This window comes from Physcomitrium patens, chromosome 26, assembly GCF_059467195.1.
Source record: "Physcomitrium patens ecotype Gransden chromosome 26, ASM5946719v1, whole genome shotgun sequence".
Lineage (NCBI taxonomy): Eukaryota > Viridiplantae > Streptophyta > Bryopsida > Funariales > Funariaceae > Physcomitrium > Physcomitrium patens.
Window position 1 is genome coordinate 5222907 of NC_143435.1, and position 22650 is coordinate 5245556.

Consider the following 22650-nt stretch of genomic DNA (forward strand, 5'->3'; position numbering starts at 1 on the left):
TGTCCATTGGTGCGGATATGGTATTAGTGAATGCACATAGGAGCCAATAAAGAATCTTGTAAATGCAGCAAAGGTGGTGGAGGCTTTTCATCGACGACATCCATCAAAATCAAGATGAAAACCTTATGTATAAAAGAAACAACATCTAGACAAGATAACATTCTACTTTTAATTCTTGTTCGTAGTTTCGTTGTAGTAGTGACGCTTAGGAGATGGAGAATCAATAACTAGTGGATTTGACTCAAGAGCCTTCATTTGCTAATCTACTGGAGGAGACATTACGATTGTCACAACTTTCAAGACAACGCAATCGAGATGAAGATCTTCAAAAATGACATGTTCTTCCTTGAATAGATGGCGAGATACAATGCGTTTAGTATCACAATTTGGGAAGGGACTCCGGATGTTTGGTGATTTTGCTAGAGGTAGGAACAACTCCTGATGGTGTTTCAAATATTCTATTCAAAGGAAGTTACGAAGGCCTCAACAATGATCAAATAACTGGGTGGTCTTCCCGCCTTGGTATGGGACACTACCGATGGTTGAGGGGCCCTATCAATCATCTTCGAAGAGAACAAAGATCAGAGTATGTGGCGAATACAATTCGTCGCATCATAGATTTCCTCAACATATGATGACCGCTCCTCGTCGAACTCGTCCCTAGAAGGGGGGGTAATGTCATGGACATAATCATGTAAGCTAATAATTACATATACAAATAAGTAGAAGTAAGTAAAAGTAGGTAAAAATAAGTTAATTCTATAATATTTAAAATGGAAGCTTCCTAGAAGCTTTCTAGACGTTGCTTTGACTTCATAGGTGTCTTTAATTGACTTTTTGGATTAGAAACGTGGTCAACAAGTTGGCCATGTGCCACACATGTTGTTAGCTTGAAGATCAAGCTAACTATGTAGCCCACACATAGAAAAACTTGCCTTGTAAGTCAAGGCATATGTCCTACAAAGTCAACACATATTAGAGGTCCTATAGAACATTGCCACGTAGCCCCTAGTTAGATAATATATATAGAGACAAGAGTGAAGGCTTCTTAATTCTTGTCAACTATTTTCTTGCTTCTAGTCTAGTTTTAAGGGTCTCTTGTTTTCTTGTCTTTTGGCAATAGCCATTCCAATTTCTCTTTCAATATATATACTTGTTTATATATATTTTGTTACTTCTCTTTGAGTGAAGGCTCACTTGTCTGAATTATTTTTTCATCGAGTTCTTATCCTTGACACTTCAGTAGGTGCTTATTATAATGATACAAAGAAAAAAAAAAAACAAAAAAAAAAAAAAAATATTTGATACACCTAATACATTCTATACCTACTCCATCTTCAATAAATTTTACTTTGATTGATAGTAAGCTATTTAAGAATAATGCATCTCAATCTTGTTGTTAGAATCATTTCCAAAATTTTTCCTACTTTGTGTGCTGAAATCAAATGCATGTATACATGCTCAATTTTTTTCTATTCAAATTATCTTAAATCAGCACAATGATGTATATTGCCATCTTCTAATCTTTGCTTTCCAGACAAACAAATACTCTTATATAATCCAATTGATAGCAACATCTATATTAAGTCCTAGAATGATAAAAATAATATTTTTATCCTTAGGACAAAAATCACAATTAGCTACCATCTTTGCTCTCAAATTCTAATACCTTACTTGTAACATAAGTTGAAACTACAAATCCTTTATCAACCAATTTTAAATTAGACTAAAAGACAACATTAATGATTTATTATTGATAATGCCAAAAGCAAACTTATTGATGTAGTTTGTTATTTTAGCCATTACATGTAGTAAACAACTTTGTAAAAGGTGTAAAGAACAAAGATTTGGTTAAAGAAGAATAAATCAAGTCATGACAACAACTCTTAAGTTTTTAGAAATTTATTCATAGAAATCAAAACATCTCCATCCTGGCGCCACCCTGATACCTCAAGCGTTGGTGCGCATGCGGAAACCCCTTCCGGCGCTGCCGAAGGTTGGACGGTTGTTGTGTCCCTTCTGCACACGTCACACGTCCAGTGCATGCAGCCCGGCGTCAGATGCCAGAAAAGCCACCGTTCCAACGTTTCCAAAGAAGCAGGTAAAAGAAGATACAACAGAACAATCTAGCAGCACCCGCGGCCACCTTCCCTACCACCTGCACCTGGCAGAGATCACTCACCGGCACAGAAGCCCGGAGCTTAGCCAGCTGTTCCGCGGACGCCGTTTGAAACTGCCACCCAACAAGCGCAACATCGTCCCACGTATCAGTTCCCGGTACATTCATGAGCAACGCTTGTGAGCGGCTGCTCGCCTTGCATTTGGAAGGGCACCCGAAAGAACCACTGCGACGACGGAAAACCACAATCTCCCACATGCCGACATCTACAAGTCTCTCTGTCATGCCACGAACACTGGAGCAGAACCCACTTACGTTGAACAACGACAGAATCCAGGTGACACCCTCCGCGCATGGTGGGGTGGTGAGGGATCCCATGTAAGTGCCGTAGTTCCTCTCCGGCTTCATCATCTTGATGTGCCCCAAGTCGACCTTCACGCCTGGGCTATTTGACGATGGCACCTCATGTGCGAACTGCACACGTCACACCAGTTTCCGCATGGGGTCAGGCTTCGCCAAGGAGAATCGCGTTCGATAGCGCGCGCGACCTTCATAGCAAGATCTTCAGTGACACACGAGAGCACTACTCTGCACCGACCATAACGCAACGCAGATTCGCCAAAGCTACGCCACCCACGTCATGGGCGCACGACAGTTGACCTTCAGCCTCGTCCGCGCCCACTGGAAAGAGGGTACACAGGTGGGAGCGGGGTGCGTACCTGGGCCAGGAATTCGCTCTCGCCTCCTTCCTCAAACAGGAACCCGATCACCGCAAGCTTCCCATCATCGGACTTGTGCACCAAGTGGAGCTCCAGCGGGAAACTGGAGCAGTGCCAACCGAACAGTGGTTCGCGCGTCAGCAATGAACACACACTGACCTCGTAGTCACAAACGGAGGTGCGGGCTCCACAGCCGAATTCAATTCCCAAACAAAACCTGCAACTTCGTGGTAGCATGCCGTGACGTACCTCTGGTTCATGATTGTGTGCTCGCTGGGCATGTGGATGTGGAACTGGACGGGTCGGTACGTCTCGCCACCGATCCTCAAGCGTCCCGAGCCGGCTGGCATGCTCACCTGACAAATCCACAGTCAGCCCCAACTTCGGAGTAACAGGCCAGCCGCCTGCAATCGGCACGCCTGCCCCCCTGTCCAAACGTCGAACTTCACTGGTTCCAATTGACCACGATAACCGCCACACCGCCAAGGGAGAACTTCAGAGACCACGGCACTTACCTCAGCCCCATGCCCGCTGTTGTAAAGAGTGGCATGAACTCTCTTCCGGTACTTGGCATCCAGCTTCCCCAGACTGCGGTCTGTGACCAGGTCGAGCGCCGTGATGGCGATCGGGGACTGCCGGCTGCCCGACTTGCACACACCCCACTCGGCCTTCAGGTCACCCCAGCCACCTGGCCCATGCGACCCACCGCTGTAGTCCCAGTGCACTGAATATCCACACAGCACATGCACACGGAGTCATGCACCAGCATTGGTTGGAGTCATGCATCAGTTGGTCATGCAGGCCACCAATGTGAGTCAAGAATTTTTCGGCCGCATGTATGCTGCGATGGAATGCTAGGGGGACATCACAATCCTGTTCTACTACTCCACGCCGAAGTTGGAGTTTCTGCCCCGACTTACCCTCGTCACCTCCCTCAGCCTGAGCCGATCCTGCCCACGCGCCAACCCAGCTTGCGGAGATGCATTGCAGAACCACAACAGCGGCCACTGCCTGCACAAGTTGGCTCGCCATCGCCAGCAACTCAACCGACCGCTCGCTGGGAACAGTGAGTCTACGGCCGATCACTTCCGCACTGGAGCCACCCCAATAGTCGACCGCGGGACCGATGCTTGCACGTCATGCCGCTCCTCGGACAGCCTTATGTAGTCCATGCTCACGGAAGGTGCCAAGCCCAACCACCCATGAATCCACTTGCTTGATTCCCACTAATCAGTCTCGATTGGATGTTCCCAGCGGATTGTGGTCACCAAGCACTCCCCGAATTCGGGTGGCTTTGGGTTTCTGATCCGACCATTCCTGTCATGCTCATCACGTCATGGATGTGTGCGCTGCAGCGTGGACTGGCGCAACCGTCTGGCGGTTTTCTTACCCTTCCCACGGTTCGTGTTTTTCACCCAAAGGAAGCCGCCCTTCGGTTACAACTTTTGGAGCCTCGCTCCGTCCCACTCCTCCTTTCCACCAGATTCTCGAGCATCCGGTAGGAAGTTGCGAGTTATCTTGCGGGAGGAAACATGGAGCCGCCGGCTCCCGTGGATCACCAGGCATTGGCTGTCTCGCGTCGCTAGCGGGGCGGATTCTGTTCTTGTGGAGGCGTGACACATGGCAGTCCTTGAAAGTACATTGGGATTGGCGGTGGCACGCTGTCGGGGAGGATGCATCTGAAGTTTGTGGACTGTGGCACCCACCCGCCATTAATATTGACACCACATTTTATTGGTACCAAAGCACAAAAGATATAGGCTTTTATTTGTTTATATTGCAATTGTATTAACTTTAGTTTTAAAAACCTTAAAGATTATAGAGGCAAATCTATTCACATTCAATTAAAAGATGATCATTTAATCTTTTAACAATTTTAAAAGCTTAGTATCTCAAAAAAAAAACTATTATTTAGATCTATTATCAAGAATTATTGATTGTAGGCTTAATTAAGCTTTCCAATAGCAAGTACGTTTGTACTACAATTATGCTTTTAAAAAAAGATGTTTTTGGAAATTAGGTAGAGAAGCAAATGAATAGAGACTATCATTGAATTGATTGTAAGATCAAGTTTGATTAATATCCAATAAAAATACCATAAAAATTATTTGATATAATAAAATTCTTTCAAATATTCAATACTTTGGACTTAAGAACTGTTTATTATCAATTACTATTATTTGTTGAAGATTGGATATAAATAATATTTTAGAAAGTTAATCTAGAAAAAAAAGGCCAAGTTTATTATTAAAAGTTATTTTTGTTTGTCCTTAAAAATGCACTAATTGAGTTTCAAAGAATGATGGACCAAATGTTGTCTAGTTTGATATTTGCTAGATGCTACATTGATGATATTATCATTTTTAATAGTAGCTAAAAAAATCATATGATATATTTATAATTAGTATTTTAACAATCATAACAATAAATATTATATTTATATTATGGCAAGGGTAAATTCTTTTATAAGTGGTTATCATACTTAGTTCATATGATTATCTTAGAAGGTCTTGGCATACAACAAGCAAAGGTTGAAGCCTTGCATAATGCTTGGTATTAAGCAATGTTTCACAATCTTTGATTTTTTTTGAATTGAAAAATTATTATCAAAGATTTGTTAAGAACTTTAATTTAAATGCCAAACCTATAACTATCTTTATGGACAAGGATCATCGAAGGACTTGAGATTGTAAGTAACAATATGCAATTGATATATTGAAGCAAAATTTAGGTTTGATTTTAGTACATTGATGTCCAAATTCTATTAGATATATTAACTTATATATAGATTAGAGTGCAATAGAATTGAGAATAGTCTTGACAGAGAAGGATGATATATGATAAAAATAAATCATTGCATTTGCTTCTATAAGGAATAACAATATGGAATCCAATTATTCATCTTATGAAGAAGAACCTTTAGCAAAAATTTGGACCATTACTTCATTTTTGACTCTATTTGTGTAAGCAACCATTTACATTTGTGATTAACCATTAACCTTTAGAGTGGCTCATGGATTCAAATAAACCTACTAGCAAGTTTACCAAATATGCTTTATTATTTTAAAAATATGACTTTAAAATTGTGTATGGGATAGACATTATTAATTTGGATGATATTATATTCCATTCTACATAGCTTGAAAAAATTAAGATTTTAGAGATTAAATCCCTATAGAACCTTGGATGAGTCTCTGATAATTTTGATATTAGTTTGTAGTAGTTTATTGTACAATTCAAGTACTCACCTTTTTCATTATTTCGATACCAACATATTAGATAAGATCAACATGTAACAATATTAGAACAAAAAAAGACTTTATTTCAATAAGATGATCCTAATAACTCTAATAGAATCCTAAATAAATTTCAATTAAATTATAATAATGTTAATTAATCTTTAATTAAATCCAAAAGAAGTCTTAAGAATTTATAAAATAAATATAAAGAAATCATAAATTAATCTTAATAAAATATATAATAAAGAAATATTAAAAATAAAAATCTTAATTGAATTTCTATAAAATTCTAATGTAACCTTCAATAAATTCTAATAAAAATCTAAACTAATTTCAACCAAATCTTAATAAAATTCTAAATCCTAAATAAATTTTAATTAAATTCTAAATAAATCTTAATCAAATCTTAAATCTTAATTCTAAGCCAAATCTTAATCAAATCTTAAATCCTAATCTTAAATCAAATTCCAATAAAATCATACATTCTAATCAAATCCTAAATAAATTCTAATCAAATTCTAAACCTTAAATAATTTCAAAAAAATTCTAAATAAATTTTAATCAATTATTATAATTATTTGAAACCTCAATAAATATTAATTGAACCATAGATCTTAACTAAATTTTTACCTTGAATTAAATTAACAAGAAATTAACAAGCACATAAAATTTGAGAAGAATCAAATTTACCAATTAGAAAAAAAGCTCCTAAAACCTCTCAATTGTTGGCCACCTTCCTTCTCTAACTTGAATGTTGATCTTTTAAAACCAATTTTTCTTTGCTAAATCATTAAATTTCTCCAAAAATTAGGCTTGCATGTAGATATTCAAGTCTTAGTTGCTCTTATTAAATTTTGCTTCAATCCAATTTGAAGATATTGCTAGATCTTAGAACCACTCACTCATCTTAAATCTCAAATTTTTCAGACCATAATCTATGAAACCTCTTATATGCTTCTATCTAATTGATAGATTGACTTCAAATTTTTTACACACATTTATAATAAGTAAAAAAACAAATTGCCTAATTTTTACTTGTACATACACTAAAAAATTCATAAAATCCTAAAATTTGTTAACTTATTTTTATTTCTTCAAATCTAAATTCATTGAGTACATTACTAACTTTAAAAATCTCTCAATCTTAATATTAATTCAAATAATATGAGAAAAAATTTAAAAATCTTCTTTCAAATTTAAATTTTTTTTCAAATCCCACTTTTTGATTTACAAAAGAACCTTGGAGTTTCTATAGGTACTTGGTTTTATGCCTTGGGATATGATTTCGACCTTGATTAATAATTGGTCTTCTTTAGGTATCAATTCTTGTCTTCTTGATATAATTTTTGCTAAAACTAATTCCTAATTCCTTCTTATATATGTTTATATATTTTTTTATTTTTTTAATATACTTTGTTTTATCTTATTAATGGCTCTACAAAGTAAATAGAATCAATTTTCATAAAAGAAAATTCTTACACTAATAGATTTTATAATGTGCCTATCATTTATTTATGTTTTTTATTTTATTTTTTTAATCAAGCTCTTCTATAATAAAATAATTTTCTTTTTATTTCACTTAATGGATATGTTATTATATGGTAATATTAATTAAAAACAAGATGCTAATTAATTATAGTCTAATCAAGTACAAGCAAGAATTTCTTCTTTATCATCTTTGGAGAAAGTATTTAGGAGCTCTAATTATTATATGAGTGGAAGATTGAAACAAGATACCATAAAAGGATTTTTTTTAGGAATTTCGACCACTTCTAGAAGATTGATAAGAAGATTGACAATGGAGTGGAGATTCTAAGCTAATACATTGGTAGGTTGTATTGCCTACATTAGATCTTCATCTTCTAAGCTTAGTTTAGATACTGCTATATTGATCAAACTTTCTTTATATTAATGCATCTTTGATTATAAGAATTCAAGATGCTTGAAAGTTAATAATTGAATCTGCTATATAATAATTTTTGTTGTATTGTATACTCATGTAGCACTAGTAGCTGAGAACTTAGTCTCAACATCCTAGAAATTAGTAGTATTTCTTTGTTTTTTTTCATTCTTTTTAAGCCTTATTTTAATTTTTATTTATTACTTCCAATTGTTGGATCTTAATATCCACTGCTACCACCTCGTCCTTGACTTCTTAGAGAGCCTTGCATATAGTAATAAGTCGAATCATTCATTTTGCTTATTATACAATAAACATATAATTTTTTCTTCAAATGTGGACTATTATTTGAAAGTGAGTCTTAACCAATTATTCTTGTATTGTAATTTTTGAAGTAAAGTCATGTTTAAAATGAGCCATGGTCTTATCTTAAGTCAAATAGATTTAGATGAAGTAAGAATAGAAGGAAGTGATGGTTGATATATGTATTTCTAAATATTCAAAAAAAATCCATGGTTAGACATTGAAAGGTGCTCAATGCCATAGTAAAATTTTGAAACTTAGACAAAAATTATATATTGCTAAAATATTAGAATATGTAGGATTAGATAAAGAAGGTCTTTGTCAAATAATGTGGTTTTTGGATCCTAGTGGTTTTGTGTGTCAAAAAAGTATCCAAATTAGGGTGCTTGTTTCTTTGAGTTTTTTTGAAGCTAGTTTGCTTGGATGATTTAGATTGCATGAAGAGTCAAAGGCATGAGGACATTGATGCTTAATAGAAATGGAGTATGATGGTTGATAGTTTTTTATTATCATATTTAATAAGTACATTATATCTTGAATGTTGAACTTTCAAATTTCTCCTTGCTAAATTATTTGATTGCTTCAAAAATTGTCTAGAGTGTAAATTTTTAAATTCAAATAGCTCTCACCAATTTTTATTTCAATCAAACTAGCAGATTTTATAAGATTGAAAAAACTATCCCTGATCTTAAATTTCAAGTATCCAAGATCTTAATCTAATAAAACTCTTGTAACTTTTAATCTATCTATTTGATTGATATCAAATTTTTAAAATATATTTTCAACAAGTACAATAAAAATCTTAAAATTTTTTACTTGTGAATATATTATAAAATACACAAAATCCTCAAATTTCTAAACTTTATTTTATTTTTAAAAATCCAAAATCCCTAAGTATATCTTTTTTTTTTTGAGAAGCCCTTAATAACTAAATATTCTTTTAAAACACATGAAAAAAAATTCTAAAAATTCTTTGTATGTATGCTCTTTAATTCTACTTTCTAATCAATAAAAAATCCCTAGAATCACTATCAGTGTAAATTGTTTTACATTGGAATTTGATTTTGACTCTGATTTATAACCAATCTTCTTCAAGTATGAACTTTTAGTATTTTTGGATAATTTTTGCTAAATCCTATTCTTAAATTTCTTTTAAAGATGGCTATATAAATTAATTATTTTATCTACTTTGATTTGATTCATTTATACCCCTATAAAGTAAATAAAAGTCTTTTCTATAAAATGATAATATGAAAACTAAATTTTTTTACTAACTTTCTATTATTATTCCTTGTTTTGCTACTATATCTTTCTACTAGGCTCTTTTATAATAAATTCTATATATATATATATATATATATATATATTTTTTAATCTTTTATCATTTAGTCATGTTATCATATAATAATAATTTATATAATAACATAAATATTAAGATTAAAGAGTCTTTTTGACTATCCAAATATTTTTTATAATTTAGAAGTATTTATAAGTTACAAAAGTCTTATTAGAAGGAAAGTTATAAAAATGGAGTCTCAGTAAGTCTTGGAGGCAATTATCTTAGTTAGTTTAGTATTTTTCTTATTGTTAAGTATTAAGAATTAATTATTGAGACCAATGTCTTTATTGGCTCTCTATCTACATGTATTACTTATAAAATCCTATCAATAATTAGTTAGTAGTTAGAAGAAGTATGAAAAAGAGCTTCATAGCTTTTTAGTTAATTATGTAGAAAATAGGATTTTTAGTGGATATAAATTAATTTTATTACTATAAAAATAACCAAGATAGAAAAATAGAGATTTATATAGATATTAGTATTATAGAAATATTATAGGATTTTTTAGAATTTATTTAGAATTTATTTAGAACTTTTTATGATTTTTTAGAAAACATTTTAAGACTTTGGTAAAATTGAGTTTTATCACCTTGAAAGCCATTGTGAAGAAATGAAGCAAGATTTGATGGCTTCGCAAGGTTTCTAAGCTAATTGGGTGTTTTTGAACACCATGGTATAGTCAAAAATACAAAAAAAATAGTTTTACTAGTAGAAAATAGGAGGACCAGCAGCTAGTGTAGTCCTTGTGGGAAGAGAGGTGCACAATTTCCATATGGGTTGTAGCACCTTGGATGTAGGTAGGAAGATAAGACTAAGGCCTCAAAGCCTCTTCAGAAAATCTACATGCATTACTTGTGAGCCTTGGTGAGGCTCGAATACCTGATTTCTTAAGCAAATTATCTTTGAGGTAAAAATTATTTACTTAATTTTTTTATTATTTACACTCTATCTTTAATCTATCATAACTTACTCATAATAACTTGAAATTACATGATTTTTATGTCATTGGAAAGATAAAACAATTGTACATCTATAAATTTATTTTTTAATTTTAATTTTATTTTTTAGTAGATAAAAATCTAGTGACCAGACTGTGACTTAGTTTTGGATGTTGTAATTACTTGATTTCATTTCTTTCACTTGTACTGTGGTTGTTCTTCTTTGGTTTTTTACCAATTTCTTACTTTAATTCACACCACCAATTACAAGTAACTCTTAATTGAGGCCATCTTGTAATTGGGATTGAAGAGTGAAATTTATATTCACACTATAGTAGAAGAAGTTAAGAATAAGAATACCTTCTCCACCAAGTGGGAACTATATTAGTTCAAATATATGCTTTTTGGAGCTACAAATGCTTCTATAAAATTGTCGTATTATGTGTATTCTTGCATGAAAATGCACCAAGTACCTAGCTATGGAAGGTAAATGGAAATGCAAAAACAATCCTACCAAGTATAATAGAATCTTAAATAACCTTAGGTAGATCTAAATAATCTTGATTGAACTTTAACCAATTCAAAATAAATTTTAAAGAAGTTATAAAAGAAATACAAAGAAGTTCCAAACTAATTACAAAGAAAAATAACAAGAAATCTTTAAAAAATGTAAAAATAAATCTTTAAAAAAATAATTATAAACTTTTTATAATATTATAAATAAAAAAATTTAAATAATAATAAGTAATTCTAAGAAAATACTAAAAATTAAAATCCTAATTGAACTTTAACTAAATCCTATGTCAAATCTTAATAAAATCCTAATAAAATCCTAAATCCTAGAGAAATTTATAAATATATTTTTATTTTTTAAAATCTATATCAATTGAAAGTATCACTAATTTTAAAAATCCTTTAAAAAAAATCAATATTAATAGAATTGACATAAAATCAATGCCCAAAAATCTCTCTTCAAGTTTGCTCTCAAATCCTACTCTCCAATCTCGCAAAGAACTCTAGAGTCAATGTAGGTGCACAATTTTGTATCTTAGGATCTCATTTTGACCCAGATTAACAACTAGTCCTCTCTAGATATCAATTTTGTGCTTCTTGACGTAAATTTTGCTAAAATCTACTCTTAAGTTTTTTCTATACATGCCTATATCATTTTTTTTTTTATCTTTTTTACTTTGATTTGGCTTATTTATGCCTCTACAAAGTAAATAAAAGTTCCTTCCACAAAAAGGCAACATTAAGACTAAATCTTTTATTACCATTTTATTTTTTATTCTGATTTTTTTACTACATCTTTTTGTTAGGTTCTTCTATAATAACATCTATATTTTTATATTTTACTATATAGTCATATTACCACACAATAATTTTCTAATAAGTTTTAAAAATAATCTTTTGATCTTATGTAAAGAAATTATTTAGGATTTATTTTACATGATAACATTGTATAGAATCAAATTATAGACCATATTCAATACTTATGGCTTATTTTTAAGCTTATTGATGGTGTAATATGAGCTTTAATTTCAACAAATGTATGATTTTTTTTATTTTTTTATTTTTTTTTGCAGGCATTATACTTGAATATAAAGTTTGTAGTTTTAAAAAAATACCAGCTCTCAAAAAAATCTACAACATTGTCAATATGAGACCACTCAAGACTAGAATGGCATAAAATAGTTTTTTAATGTTGTTCAATTTAATTGCATTTTCATAACAAACTTTGCACAAATTACCACTCCCATTACTATACTAAATTATTTACATTACACATATGTAAAATGTTAGACACTTAAAACACAAATAGCTTTAAAAAGAATTAATCAAGTCTATATGAATCATCTAATATTAATATTTCTTAAATGAACTCTAATATTTTGCATCCACATAGATGCTTCTAATATTACATAAGATGTAATGCTAATCCAAAATTTGATAGGAAGAGAAGATCAATCCATTGCATATGCCAATTGATTCTTTAATTTTACAAAATACAACTATTTAATTATTAAATATAAATTTTTAGTGATAGTTTATGCAATTAAGAAATTTTTAAATAATTTATATAGAAGAAAATTCTAATTTATAGTAGATCATCATAATTTAACATACTTAGTATGTTAGCCACTTCTTAAAAGCCAAGAAGCTAAATAGATGTTTATACATATAGACTATGATTTTCCTGTCATCTACATATCCAAAAGTCAATATATCATTATCAATTTCTTCTCCCATCCAAGCTTCTTCAAAGAATCCAAAATTGCAGGCAAACTTCAGAATAAAACTTATTATTAAATTAATAAAATAAAAAAATAATTCTTTTTAAAAGCATAAATTAAAAAACTCGACATATATCACTATAAAAAGAAGAAAGAAAAACCCTCATTTTAAAACACGACAAGAAAAAAATACTTGGTAATAAAAAAATAATTAAAAAATACTATAAATAGGATTTAAAAAAATAAGTAAGTCTAAAAATATGAAGTTGTTAGCTGCTTATGTTGTAAAAAGACAAGGAAGTTAAAAAAACATTCAATAATTATGATAGTTAGAAAAAAATTATTTTAAATATTTTTAGATGATACTTAAAAATTTACTATATATAGCTATAAATAGCTATAAAACTATGTTATAATTATCATAATAAAATAATAATAGAAAAAATATAAGTGACATTCTATTATGTCATTTCATTATACACTTTTGATCCATTTACAAGTTGTAAATATTACAACATAAGATTCATGAAGATCTTTGGAATTTTCAATACAATGAAGAAAGAACTTCAAAGACTGGATTGATGAATTTAAGATAAGATTCATCAAATAAAAGTTATGATCTATTTTAAAGTGAATAACATCAATGGAATACTTCAACCTTGACAAAGACATGAAGGAATATAGAGACATTAAAGATTAAAGATATTGAAGATAGATTTAGAATTTAATTAATTGACCTTGACTTTGATATAGATTTTAACTCCAAGAGCTTCAATCAAGATTTCAACTTTTAGAAGACATATTGATATCATATTTTTTTTTATCTGTGAACTTGAAAAAAAACAAAAAATTGATTCTTAATATATTTTTATTCAAAATCCAATTATTGATATTTTCACAAAGCCTCTTTTGCAAGATCAATTTGTTCAATTGTGTTTTTTACTTGGTATCACAACTTTCGACTTTAATAGAGTGAGAAAAGTATTATTAGATTCAATTGTAGAAATTTAACCTAAATAAGTAGGACTATAAAATGAACATTTTTGTCCAACTTCCTATAAACAAATATATATCATAATCAGCAATATAATAAGTAGTGTACAAAGCAAACCTAAATCACTTTAGTGAAAACAATACTTGTCAACTTAGAAACTAACAATCAAATTAGTAATCACTTGTTATTTTAAAAAAAATCTTATAAAATAAATCTATACAAATGTATAATAAACGTAGTTTAATTTAAGGTTGCATAGATTGATTATTATTTATTAGTATATAAATCCAACAATTTTGGTGAGTCACTGAGATCAACCTCAATAGGTGCTAATTATAATGATACAAAGAAAAAAATAAAATAAAAAAATAGAAAATATTAGATACACCTAATCCATTCTATACCTACTCCATCTTCAATAAATTGTACTATGATTGATAGTAAGCTATTTAAGAATAATGCATCTCAATCTTGTTGTTAGAATCATTTCCAAAATTTTTCCTACTATGTGTTGCTGAAATCAAATGCATGTATACATGCTCAATTTTTTTCTATTCAAATTATCTTAAATCAGCACAATGATGTATATTGCCATCTTCTAATCTTTGCTTTCCAGACAAAAAAATACTCTTATATAATCCAATTGATAGCAACATCCATATTAAGTCCTAGAATGATAAAAATAATATTTTTATCCTTAGGACAAAAATCACAATTAGCTACCATCTTTGCTCTCAAATTCTAATACCTTACTTGTAACATAAATTGAAACTACAAATCCTTTATCAACCAATTTTAAATTAAACTAAAAGACGACATTAATGATTTATTATTGATAATGCTAAAAGCAAACTTATTGATGCAGTTTGTTATTTTAGCCATTACATGTAGTAATCAACTTTGTAAAAGGTACAAAGAACAAAGATTTGGTTAAAGAAAAATAAACCAAGTCATGACAACAACTCTTAAGTTTTTAGAAATTTATTCATAGAAATCAAAACCTATTTAAATTGATGCAATATGTTTTAATCCTCTTACTAAGCAAAAAAAATAAGGAACATTGTCAAAGAAGATTGTGCTTACATTTTAGAGAACCTAAGTACATTGCTCAACATTATCCAAAAAAACAACATAACCACAAAATAAAGAGTATGATTGTCAATTAAAACAATGTATTAGAAAATAAATATGTCTAGTTATAATAAAACCACACACTTAAGATCTTATGCAATACTTAATAAAAGTCATATTTTCTCTTCAAAACCTTCACCTTGTTTTACAATAAACATAAGTTTAGGACCTAAAAATTACAAAGCCTTTGCCTTATTAGATTCAAGAGCTTCAATTTGTTTTTTGAGTTAAGACTTTGTTAAAAGACATGGTATATTTTTAGTTAAGAAAACTAAACTCATATATGTAGAAGTTGTAGATGATTTTCTTTTATCTTTTGGAGATTTTAATCATAAAACTATCTTTGTAGAAATAGCCAAAAACTATTATAATAGATGAGTGATATGAATACTAATAGAATTTTTTTTAATTTAGTCATTTTAGGCTTATTGTTGCTAAAAACATATAATCTCCTAGTAGGTTGGATTTCTTGTAATCCTGATTTTTCTAATAGCATAATCAAGAGTTTTGCTAATCAAGTAAAAAGTCATAAGTCTAGTATAATCAAATCTTTGTTTGTAGATGCAAAGGCTTTTATACATGCTACAAAGTAAGAAGTTATTTTTTTATTATTTATTCTATACCTATTTCTAATAGCAAATAGACTTCAAGCAATATTTTAAGCTTATATAAGGATTATCAAGATGTTTTTTAGAAGAAAAATATTGACATTCTACAAAAGCATCATCCTTATGATTACTAAATTGATCTTCAAGAAAGAACTTAATTGTCATTTGGATCAATCTACAGCTTAATACAAAATAAATTGGATTTATTCAATAATTGCATTAATAAGAATTTGGCCAAATACTTCAATATGTCATTTGAAGGCTCCAATAGATATTATTTAATAAATATTTTTTATGTAAAAAGAATATAAAATACTTCTATAACAACATAAAGGTTAATATAAAAGTATTTTTATTCTTGAAGTATATAAATATATATAAACATACATACATATGTACATAAATATATAAATTTTATTTTTTTAATTCTTTTTAAAATTGTAGAATCTAACAAAGTTATGCCTAAAAGACCAATACCAATCTCAATAAATTATTTATATAAAAATAAAATATGCCTTAATCAATTTAAAATATTTTTAAAAATATTTATAATATAAAAATTTATCTTTTTATAATTTAATCTTATTATTACTACCATATATAATGATTTAATAAGCTCTATATTAATACATATCTTAGCAATACAACTTATATTACATTTTGTTGTACAAATATTTTAAGCTTCTATAATGTTCTTTAATACTACATTTACACACAATAATATAAAATGCACATTATTTTAAAATTAATCTATCATTAATCAAATATTTTTGGATAAATTTTATTTAAATCTTTTTTTTTATCCATTAATCCCAAATTTAATGCAAAAATTGATGGTGGCTCTATTTAGCAGCTACATTAAGAATTTATATTAAGAATTTATAATGATTTAATAGATGGTAGTCATACTTGTTTTTTTAATAGAAAAATCTCTATTTGCCACAAATAAGTAAAATTTAGATTTTTTTAAAAAAATCTATATTTGAAAAAATAATAGATTTTTATTTAATAATCAATTGTATCATATGGTTCATTTCACACAATCTCATAAATTCTAAACAGTCATATCTTAATAGCTTCAAGTAAAATTTTGTTGCAAATTTTACTAAATCTTAAGCAAATCCTAAACAAATCTTGCATTACAACTTTAATAACTCAATACAACTCTTCACACTAAATTCTACATCTCAATTTCAAATTTCTTCTTTCAAAATTCCAATAACTCTAAACAACATGTAAATAAACCTCATCAACTTTTGAATCCAAAACATATCATAACAAATTTCAAAATTCAAAAAATAATCATGTTAAATTGTAAGAACATTCCTCCATCAAATCAGAAGCACACACAAAGCCATCGCACATTCACACACGTGTAGAGAAAAACTATTCTGAGATGGGAAAATTTATAAAACTCCTTCCCTCTCCCAGGCGACATTCGTCTTCACAGCTCCAAAATTCATCCGCTCCGGTTGAAGTGCTTTCTACTCATCTGCGCCTCAGAATAAATAAGCTAAAAAAACGAAATACAGATTTCCATCAACTTTTTACTAAAGGTTTCAACGAATATTGCTATTATAAATGTGACAAATTAAACCTGACGAAACCAAATCGATATATCAACAATGTAACAACCGCTAACGATAAAAACTGGCAGCTTCCCATCCTCATCTGATGTTAAATCAATCCGAGCCATTGGCAAATCAACAGCCATCCACCCTAATATATTAAAAGTTCACAATAATCCAATCACAATGTCACACACAGCTAGACTGAAGTCTAGAACGGGGGATCGATTCACGGGCTAAATTTGGCTGCCAGGGATTGCAGTTCTTCTGTAAAGGTATGGCATTTGGCGGGTCCGACTTATTCGCGTGTGGGGAAACTGGGACTTGCGGTCACATTCAGAGAACACTTTGGCTTCCGGACACTGGACTTCTCGCAGATAAGCTCGTAGGCAACCAGGGGGTTCATGCACTGCATGCAAGTTGAGTCCCGCAATTTTTCACAAAAATAACATCAAAAGTGCAGAGACGGAAAGGGTGCCCTCAGCTGATGGGCTGAAGAACACGACACAGGTTGGGGGTTGACTTTGTACATAATCTCCTCAAGGTAACCACTTTTGCTTATCCCAAAAATAACGCGACATGACTGGTCTACAAGATAACCAGGAAAACTTCCATTTCTCTCAACGCGGACCGCAGACAAACACACCATCACGCACATGTAATGTTCATGTCCAATGAAGAGTCACGAAAAAAGGCACATGCTTCCGAAGTTAGTGCTCCTACGCGATTGGCAGACGTCGAGCACAGTTGGCAAGTATTGGATGGATCCATTCTTTCGACTTACTACATGTGAATGGAAAACACAACCAGCAATGTCTAGATTGACGTACAAAACAGAGCGGCTTATCTTTTCCAGTGAGTGAGTGAGTGATCCCATTAGCGTAGAGATTAACAGCTTGCTTGTTATGCAGCATCTTGAAGACGGTACCGTAAAGCGATTCGAGTGCAATTGCACAGTTGTGATAGTAGTCACATTCTGCGGTGCTATTTTTAATGTGTTTTAAGCTTCAAAACGTACCAAGCCATGGCCAAAAGCTTGGCCCGATCGACAGTCGGGAATACTTTACCTCGGCCCGATCCATCCCACCTTCGGTTACATGAACCGATGACTTCTAGACTACATTGAACAATGCAGATGCGTATGTACTATTGTCGACATCATAACACACATAAACACATGAGTATCTGTAACTATGCGTGGTGCTAACTGCAATGATAAAAGATCGGAATCACCGGACTGCGTCGGACTGCGCGATTCGTTCCATACCTACCTCGTCCTCAGTGAATTGCACTGTGATTGGCAGCAGGCTGTTCACGAATGGTGCACCGCGATCCCGTCGCTGGAGACGTCCCGAAACTCTGTCCTGCTCCAGGTACCTGAGATCAAGCGCGCGCTACGTGCATGCGCATGTGCATGTCCAACTTTCCTTCTCCCAAACTGCCCTGCACCAGCACAGCGATGAGTGTTGCCATCTTCCGACCTTTCCCTCCCAGACACACACACACACACACACACACGCCTACATCGCCCAGTCGGCGGCAACACCCATCACACGACCCATCTGCGTCTGCTGGGAACTCCAGCGAAAACCCGGATTCAACCAAACTTCCATTGAGAGGTGCATAGTGGTACAACCGTGAAGCTGCTTTGCTTCCACGGAGCTCGGCATTAGCGTCAAATCTACCATTCTGACGAGGCGCAAACCACATCCAGTCTGCGCACTCTCTTGTCAGCCTCTACACTGACTTCTACTCTACATCATTCCACTCCACGCCCGGCTCAATTCGTGGGAAAGAGAGGGAGTTGAATGCACTAGTCTACAAACACCGACGCCATCAGCGTCGAGGCGTCGCATTTTACAAGCTGCCACACTTCGTGTCGCTTACATCTCCATCCTGGCGCCACCCTGATACCTCAAGCGTTGGTGCGCATGCGGAAACCCCTTCCGGCGCTGCCGAAGGTTGGACGGTTGTTGTGTCCCTTCTGCACACGTCACACGTCCAGTGCATGCAGCCCGGCGTCAGATGCCAGAAAAGCCACCGTTCCAACGTTTCCAAAGAAGCAGGTAAAAGAAGATACAACAGAACAATCTAGCAGCACCCGCGGCCACCTTCCCTACCACCTGCACCTGGCAGAGATCACTCACCGGCACAGAAGCCCGGAGCTTAGCCAGCTGTTCCGCGGACGCCGTTTGAAACTGCCACCCAACAAGCGCAACATCGTCCCACGCATCAGTTCCCGGTACATTCATGAGCAACGCTTGTGAGCGGCTGCTCGCCTTGCATTTGGAAGGGCACCCGAAAGAACCACTGCGACGACGGAAAACCACAATCTCCCACATGCCGACATCTACAAGTCTCTCTGTCATGCCACGAACACTGGAGCAGAACCCACTTACGTTGAACAACGACAGAATCCAGGTGACACCCTCCGCGCATGGTGGGGTGGTGAGGGATCCCATGTAAGTGCCGTAGTTCCTCTCCGGCTTCATCATCTTGATGTGCCCCAAGTCGACCTTCACGCCTGGGCTATTTGACGATGGCACCTCATGTGCGAACTGCACACGTCACACCAGTTTCCGCATGGGGTCAGGCTTCGCCAAGGAGAATCGCGTTCGATAGCGCGCGCGACCTTCCTAGCAAGATCTTCAGTGACACACGAGAGCACTACTCTGCACCGACCATAACGCAACGCAGATTCGCCAAAGCTACGCCACCCACGTCATGGGCGCACGACAGTTGACCTTCAGCCTCGTCCGCGCCCACTGGAAAGAGGGTACACAGGTGGGAGCGGGGTGCGTACCTGGGCCAGGAATTCGCTCTCGCCTCCTTCCTCAAACAGGAACCCGATCACCGCAAGCTTCCCATCATCGGACTTGTGCACCAAGTGGAGCTCCAGCGGGAAACTGGAGCAGTGCCAACCGAACAGTGGTTCGCGCGTCAGCAATGAACACACACTGACCTCGTAGTCACAAACGGAGGTGCGGGCTCCACAGCCGAATTCAATTCCCAAACAAAACCTGCAACTTCGTGGTAGCATGCCGTGACGTACCTCTGGTTCATGATTGTGTGCTCGCTGGGCATGTGGATGTGGAACTGGACGGGTCGGTACGTCTCGCCACCGATCCTCAAGCGTCCCGAGCCGGCTGGCATGCTCACCTGACAAATCCACAGTCAGCCCCAACTTCGGAGTAACAGGCCAGCCGCCTGCAATCGGCACGCCTGCCCCCCTGTCCAAACGTCGAACTTCACTGGTTCCAATTGACCACGATAACCGCCACACCGCCAAGGGAGAACTTCAGAGACCACGGCACTTACCTCAGCCCCATGCCCGCTGTTGTAAAGAGTGGCATGAACTCTCTTCCGGTACTTGGCATCCAGCTTCCCCAGACTGCGGTCTGTGACCAGGTCGAGCGCCGTGATGGCGATCGGGGACTGCCGGCTGCCCGACTTGCACACACCCCACTCGGCCTTCAGGTCACCCCAGCCACCTGGCCCATGCGACCCACCGCTGTAGTCCCAGTGCACTGAATATCCACACAGCACATGCACACGGAGTCATGCACCAGCATTGGTTGGAGTCATGCATCAGTTGGTCATGCAGGCCACCAATGTGAGTCAAGAATTTTTCGGCCGCATGTATGCTGCGATGGAATGCTAGGGGGACATCACAATCCTGTTCTACTACTCCACGCCGAAGTTGGAGTTTCTGCCCCGACTTACCCTCGTCACCTCCCTCAGCCTGAGCCGATCCTGCCCACGCGCCAACCCAGCTTGCGGAGATGCATTGCAGAACCACAACAGCGGCCACTGCCTGCACAAGTTGGCTCGCCATCGCCAGCAACTCAACCGACCGCTCGCTGGGAACAGTGAGTCTACGGCCGATCACTTCCGCACTGGAGCCACCCCAATAGTCGACCGCGGGACCGATGCTTGCACGTCATGCCGCTCCTCGGACAGCCTTATGTAGTCCATGCTCACGGAAGGTGCCAAGCCCAACCACCCATGAATCCACTTGCTTGATTCCCACTAATCAGTCTCGATTGGATGTTCCCAGCGGATTGTGGTCACCAAGCACTCCCCGAATTCGGGTGGCTTTGGGTTTCTGATCCGACCATTCCTGTCATGCTCATCACGTCATGGATGTGTGCGTCGAAGCTGCCTGTGTGCTGCAGCGTGGACTGGCGCAACCGTCTGGCGGTTTTCTTACCCTTCCCACGGTTCGTGTTTTTCACCCAAAGGAAGCCGCCCTTCGGTTACAACTTTTGGAGCCTCGCTCCGTCCCACTCCTCCTTTCCACCAGATTCTCGAGCATCCGGTAGCAAGTTGCGAGTTATCTTGCGGGAGGAAACATGGAGCCGCCGGCTCCCGTGGATCACCAGGCATTGGCTGTCTCGCGTCGCTAGCGGGGCGGATTCTGTTCTTGTGGAGGCGTGACACATGGCAGTCCTTGAAAGTACATTGGGATTGGCGGTGGTACGCTGTCGGGGAGGATGCATCTGAAGTTTGTGGACAGTGGCACCCACCCGGCAAGCTGCGCCACTGATGCATGGTCCGTCGCGTCTTGGTGTGAGAGTTCGCAGCGGAGAGATTCATTGAATGCAGGAAAGCAGGCGTTCCGGAATTTTTATGGGAATCCAGATTTTGAGTTCGATTTTATTTTCATTTACGTGTGTTTGAATAACACAACACATAGGCAGAAAGGCAGCTCTCAGGGGCAGCTGAAGGCTGTGTACTTTGTGAAAATGCCAGGTTCAATACAAAATGCTTATATAGCTCTTAAGTTTTATTTTAGTGTGTTTTTGTTTATCGTCGTGTATATTCATAAGAGACCCTATTTTTTTTTGTAATGTGCTATTTTGGGTTGGTAGCCAAACCATTTTTCCTTTTGTAATATGCTATTTTGGCTTGGTAGCCAAACCATTTGTTATAGTGTGTTCAATCACTAGTTTGAGTGTGAATCATTTGACTCAAAGCATATACTATAATACTTATAGCTTTTGTCCAAAGGTGTAGAGATGATGTTTGTTTTTTCCAACGTGGACTTGGTGCTTAAAAGACAATTCAATTATCTTGATCAATGTAACCATTTTTCTATACATACACACAATTTTTAGATCATGGTGAATTGTGGCTTTATTCAAAAAAGTTTTGTAATTAGACTTTCACTACTTGGTTATTTAATCTATGCTAAAATCCTTTTATTGACGGCAACAAATCTTAGTTTGTAGATTTTAGCATTTGTCAAAAGTGGTCCATGCTTTCAACTTTTTATTTGCAAAATAAACAAATTGGTAAGATGCAATAATATCGTTCAACAACAAAATGTATTGAACAATTTTTATGGATGCAACACTGAGATGTTTTGAAATAGTACCATGTAAGGTACACCATGGACTTGATAATTTGTTCTTTTTGAGATATTGCCATGTGTTTTGTGACAATAGATTTGGCATACCAAAATACAAGTGTATATAATTTTCTAATAAGGAATGTAAAACAAACAAAACAATATGGTGCAAAAGAATTCAAGTTGAGGCAATAGCAATAGAATAAAG

General features: G+C 35.0%; 2 protein-coding genes across 2 annotated transcripts; both read right to left on the bottom strand.

The window, feature by feature from the left end:
- Nucleotides 1-1729: 1729 nt before the first annotated feature.
- Nucleotides 1730-4213, bottom strand: LOC112277752 (uncharacterized). The gene is made up of 7 exons (XM_024510441.3): nucleotides 3759-4213; nucleotides 3354-3562; nucleotides 3088-3194; nucleotides 2839-2941; nucleotides 2435-2593; nucleotides 2183-2233; nucleotides 1730-2019 (listed from the first exon to the last, which is right to left on the bottom strand). The coding sequence occupies exons 1-7, from the start codon at nucleotides 3868-3870 to the stop codon at nucleotides 1951-1953; spliced, it is 810 nt and encodes a 269-aa protein (XP_024366209.1). The 5' UTR covers nucleotides 3871-4213; the 3' UTR covers nucleotides 1730-1950.
- A 14446-nt stretch (nucleotides 4214-18659) lies between these two features.
- On the bottom strand, nucleotides 18660-21019 carry LOC112278061 (uncharacterized). The gene is made up of 7 exons (XM_024511082.3): nucleotides 20816-21019; nucleotides 20411-20619; nucleotides 20145-20251; nucleotides 19896-19998; nucleotides 19492-19650; nucleotides 19240-19290; nucleotides 18660-19076 (listed from the first exon to the last, which is right to left on the bottom strand). Exons 1-7 carry the CDS (start codon nucleotides 20925-20927, stop codon nucleotides 19008-19010), a joined length of 810 nt encoding a protein of 269 aa, XP_024366850.1. The 5' UTR covers nucleotides 20928-21019; the 3' UTR covers nucleotides 18660-19007.
- Between the last annotated feature and the right edge of the window lie 1631 nt (nucleotides 21020-22650).

Coding starts and splice junctions, on each gene's coding strand:
- LOC112277752 (XM_024510441.3), bottom strand. CDS start 3,870: ATGGCGAGCCAACTTGTGCAGGCAGTGGCCGCTGTTGTGGTTCTGCAA. Junction 3,195..3,353: donor ACAGCGGGCATGGGGCTGAG/GTAAGTGCCGTG, acceptor TGGATTTGTCAG/GTGAGCATGCCAGCCGGCTC. Junction 2,234..2,434: donor GGATTCTGTCGTTGTTCAAC/GTAAGTGGGTTC, acceptor GTTGGGTGGCAG/TTTCAAACGGCGTCCGCGGA.
- LOC112278061 (XM_024511082.3), bottom strand. CDS start 20,927: ATGGCGAGCCAACTTGTGCAGGCAGTGGCCGCTGTTGTGGTTCTGCAA. Junction 20,252..20,410: donor ACAGCGGGCATGGGGCTGAG/GTAAGTGCCGTG, acceptor TGGATTTGTCAG/GTGAGCATGCCAGCCGGCTC. Junction 19,999..20,144: donor CACACAATCATGAACCAGAG/GTACGTCACGGC, acceptor GCACTGCTCCAG/TTTCCCGCTGGAGCTCCACT.